Raw genomic sequence first — 3,679 nt, 5'->3', positions numbered from 1 at the left:
CCTCCCAGACTTCCTCACCCCGCCGCAGCCCCCCTCCGGCTTCTCCTTTTCCTGCCCCAGGCAGCTCAAAGTGCCCCCTTACTTGGGCTACCGGTTCCTGGGGGAGCGGGACTGCGGGGCGCCCTGTGAGCCAGCCAGGCCCAACGGGCTCATGTACTTCAAGGAGGCGGAGGTGCGATTTGCCCGGCTGTGGGTGGGCGTGTGGTCTGTGCTCTGCTGTGCCTCCACCCTCTTCACTGTGCTCACCTACCTGGTGGACATGCGCCGATTCAGCTACCCAGAGCGGCCCATCATCTTCCTCTCAGGCTGCTACTTCATGGTGGCAGTGGCCTATGCTGCAGGTTTCCTGCTGGAGGAGCGAGTGGTGTGCCTGGAGCGCTTCTCTGAGGACGGCTACCGCACTGTGGCCCAAGGCACCAAGAAAGAAGGCTGCACGATCCTCTTCATGATCCTCTATTTCTTCGGCATGGCCAGCTCCATCTGGTGGGTCATCCTATCCCTCACATGGTTCCTGGCTGCTGGCATGAAATGGGGCCATGAAGCCATTGAGGCCAACTCCCAATATTTCCACCTGGCTGCCTGGGCTGTGCCCGCTGTCAAAACCATCACCATCTTGGCCATGGGGCAGGTGGATGGGGACGTACTCAGTGGGGTGTGTTACGTAGGCATCTACAGCGTGGACTCACTGCGGGGCTTTGTGCTGGCGCCTTTGTTTGTGTACCTCTTCATTGGCACTTCCTTCTTGCTTGCTGGCTTCGTGTCCTTGTTTCGCATCCGCACCATCATGAAGCATGATGGCACCAAGACGGAGAAACTGGAGAAGCTGATGGTGCGCATCGGTGTCTTCAGTGTCCTCTACACAGTGCCTGCCACCATTGTCCTGGCATGTTACTTCTATGAACAGGCCTTCCGTGGCACCTGGGAGAAGACGTGGCTCCTCCAGACCTGCAAAACTTATGCCGTGCCCTGTCCCAGCCACTTTGCCCCTATGAGCCCAGACTTCACGGTCTTCATGATCAAGTACCTCATGACCATGATTGTTGGTATCACGACTGGCTTCTGGATCTGGTCTGGCAAAACCCTTCAGTCTTGGCGACGCTTCTACCACAGACTTAGCACCGGCAGCAAAGGCGAGACGGCGGTATGAGACCCCCCTGTCCCCTCTGGCACACATACACGCATGCACGCACAGTCGCAGAGGAGGGGGATACTCCGCACCAGAGGAAGCCAATGGCTCCCTGAAGAGGGAGGAAGGGAGGCTTTTCCAAACTTTTTCTTCCTCCCAGAGGGTTTGGGGGGAAAAATAAATCTTTGTGTAAAGGATCACAGACTGTGGCCGGTAGTGCTTATGCCCAGCTAAGTGGAAGAGCACAGAAAGAGCCCACTGGTGGGATGGGACAGTCCTTCACCAGTAAGAAGACCCCTTACTTCTCCCCCCTGCCACCCCTGTGCAGGAAAAAACCCAACCCAACTAAAACCATTCTGCTTTGCTTTGGACGAGAGGGAGGGAAAGCCAGATCTGTTGAGCTGCCCCTGCCGAAAAGTAGCCAAAACCTGTCTGAATTGGTGGTGTCCAACTGCAGTGCAGGCAGGGTAACGCCTGAGCCTGAGCCTGCCAGCTCGGCGGAGCAATCACGTGAGTACTGCGCACCCAGCCGCAGCCCGGATCGGGCGCTGGCGAGATGCCTGTTCTGTCTGCTCACAAGTTCCTTTTTACCTCAGTGATACCTGTTTTCATTGTTTTAAAGTGAAAATTCGGCCCTCGGTCTGTTGTTCTTGCTGCTGTGGGGAAGGAGGTGTTGCTATTCCACACCCTGAAAAGAAATGACTTGTTGCTTTTCAGCAGAAGGCTTTTCCCCCTTGCCTTTGTTCTAGGAGACAAAGGGGGAAACAAAAGTGTTTTCTGTGTAGAAAGGCATAAGCATGGGATCGGTTTTTATGGGCAAGCTGACGAAAAGAGGTCGTTGAGGTTCACCCTTGGATGTGAGCAGCTCGCAGAAATAAACATTCCTTTTATGAAAAAAGGAGAAGGCAGGATGTTTTCCTACCGTTCAATATGAGTCGCTTTTCTAAGCTGAAGGAAACGCGAAGACTTAAGAGGGCAAGAGGAGTGTAACCAAGAGCACCTGCCAAAATAAGAGCCATTAAAATACCTAACGTAAAACTGCGATTTTTTTTTTTTTTTTTCCTTTCCTTCCCATAAACCTGCTTTCTCCTGCGCTGCAGTGACCTCGGTGCAGGTAAAGTCATACACAGCCGGCTTCTGGGCACGGGGAGAACCCTTCTGGCTCACGATGGACCCTTTGCCTGTTCCTCGGTTCCTGAACTGCATGGCAGTGACTCGTGCAGGAGGAGGCTGGGGCTGGGGTTTAAAAGCAAGCGGTTACTGCAAGTGAGGAACCTTCTCATTTCAGCTGAAATACAGCAGGTTAAGTTTCTAGCGATGGCGTCTTGGAAGGAAAGACATTCAAAAATTAATCAAGACATTCAAAAATTAATCAATTTTCTTTCTGAAATGTGACAGATTTTTCTATTCTGAAATTTTTATGTTGACTGTTTAATTTTTTTCTGCATACTACTTTATATTCACTGAAGGGTTGTTTTTATAAGTGTGTGTGTGTGTATTCTTGCATAAGGACAAAATAGGAAATTCTGGATTTTTAGCAAGTCGTGACCCTATAGCTGCTCTTAATTTTTGGGGGGGAAAAAGTGTCTGGAATGAAACTTAAAAAGAAAAAAACCTGTTCAGGGTGAGGGAGCCAGACTGCTGCTGTCTGAGGGCATAGCAGTAGTCTGGGCATGAGGAATGGGCCCATCAGCCAAATCCTTCAGTAGATCTGATCTCAGACTTGCAGGGCTTGGGTTTTTGTGTTTATAATGTGCACGTGGAAGAAAAAGAAAAAAAAAGTGTAAGACAAGTGCAGTATGTATATTTTGTAAATCTCATTTTTGTAAGAAAATATGTATTTATGTTTTTACTTGATTTTTTTTTTGAAGGTCTGTAATGAGGCCCTGCTTCATTCCATGTACAAATCACTAAATAAATGATTTTTAATACAAGGGCTCTAATGAAGTTCTTTCAGTCTTTGAACACTTGGCAGGTTATAGAAGGGGGGGGGGGGAAGCTCTGTGAGTGGTATTTTCCCACCCTTCCAGCTTTATTGAGGGAGATGCAAGAGACTTTGAGGTGAAAACGCTGTGCAGAAACTCAGCTGTGACTTGAAACTGGCCTTTCTGAGTACTGGCCCCTCACAATAGAAGATCACATCTTGAGACTCTTTGAAATGTTTGCCCTTACTTGAGGTGCTTGCATCCTAGCCAAGTTTTCTTCTAGGCTCTGCCTCTGAGAGCAAGCTGATAAACCAGTTTGCTTATCTAGAAAATAAGGATAATGCTGTCTTCCCATTCCAAAGGACTTTGAGATTGAGAACTGGAGCGTGCTACAAGTGCCATAAATTAAATCCTCCCTTTGTACAGGTGGAGTGTTTTAGCGAAACATTAAGGACTAGGCCCTTTTCAGTAGCTTTCAGAGGGCAGTGTTTTGGACTGGCTTTTTTTTCCCCCTAGCACCTTTGCTATCTCCAGTTTTGTTCAGGTGAATTTTACTTTAATCTTAATAGCTAGCCTGAAGCCTACATTCTTTCTTATCACAGTCATCTGAAAGCCGATAGCTTCAACA

At 49.0% G+C, this 3,679-nt stretch overlaps 1 protein-coding gene across 1 annotated transcript; it reads left to right on the top strand.

Annotated features, from left to right (window-relative positions):
- Positions 1-4: 4 nt before the first annotated feature.
- Positions 5-1,498, top strand: LOC104505137 (frizzled-7; the record flags this gene model as incomplete). The annotated part of the gene is made up of 1 exon (XM_010153256.1): positions 5-1,498. A coding segment is annotated over one exon (1,143 nt), but the record flags the coding sequence as incomplete, so codon positions are not given.
- Positions 1,499-3,679: the final 2,181 nt, after the last annotated feature.

Source organism: Eurypyga helias, unplaced genomic scaffold (assembly GCF_000690775.1).
Source record: "Eurypyga helias isolate BGI_N326 unplaced genomic scaffold, ASM69077v1 scaffold30696, whole genome shotgun sequence".
In the NCBI taxonomy this organism is placed as follows: Eukaryota; Metazoa; Chordata; class Aves; order Eurypygiformes; family Eurypygidae; genus Eurypyga; species Eurypyga helias.
Note: the sequence above shows the minus strand (reverse complement) of the source record. Positions and strands in the feature narration are given on the sequence as shown.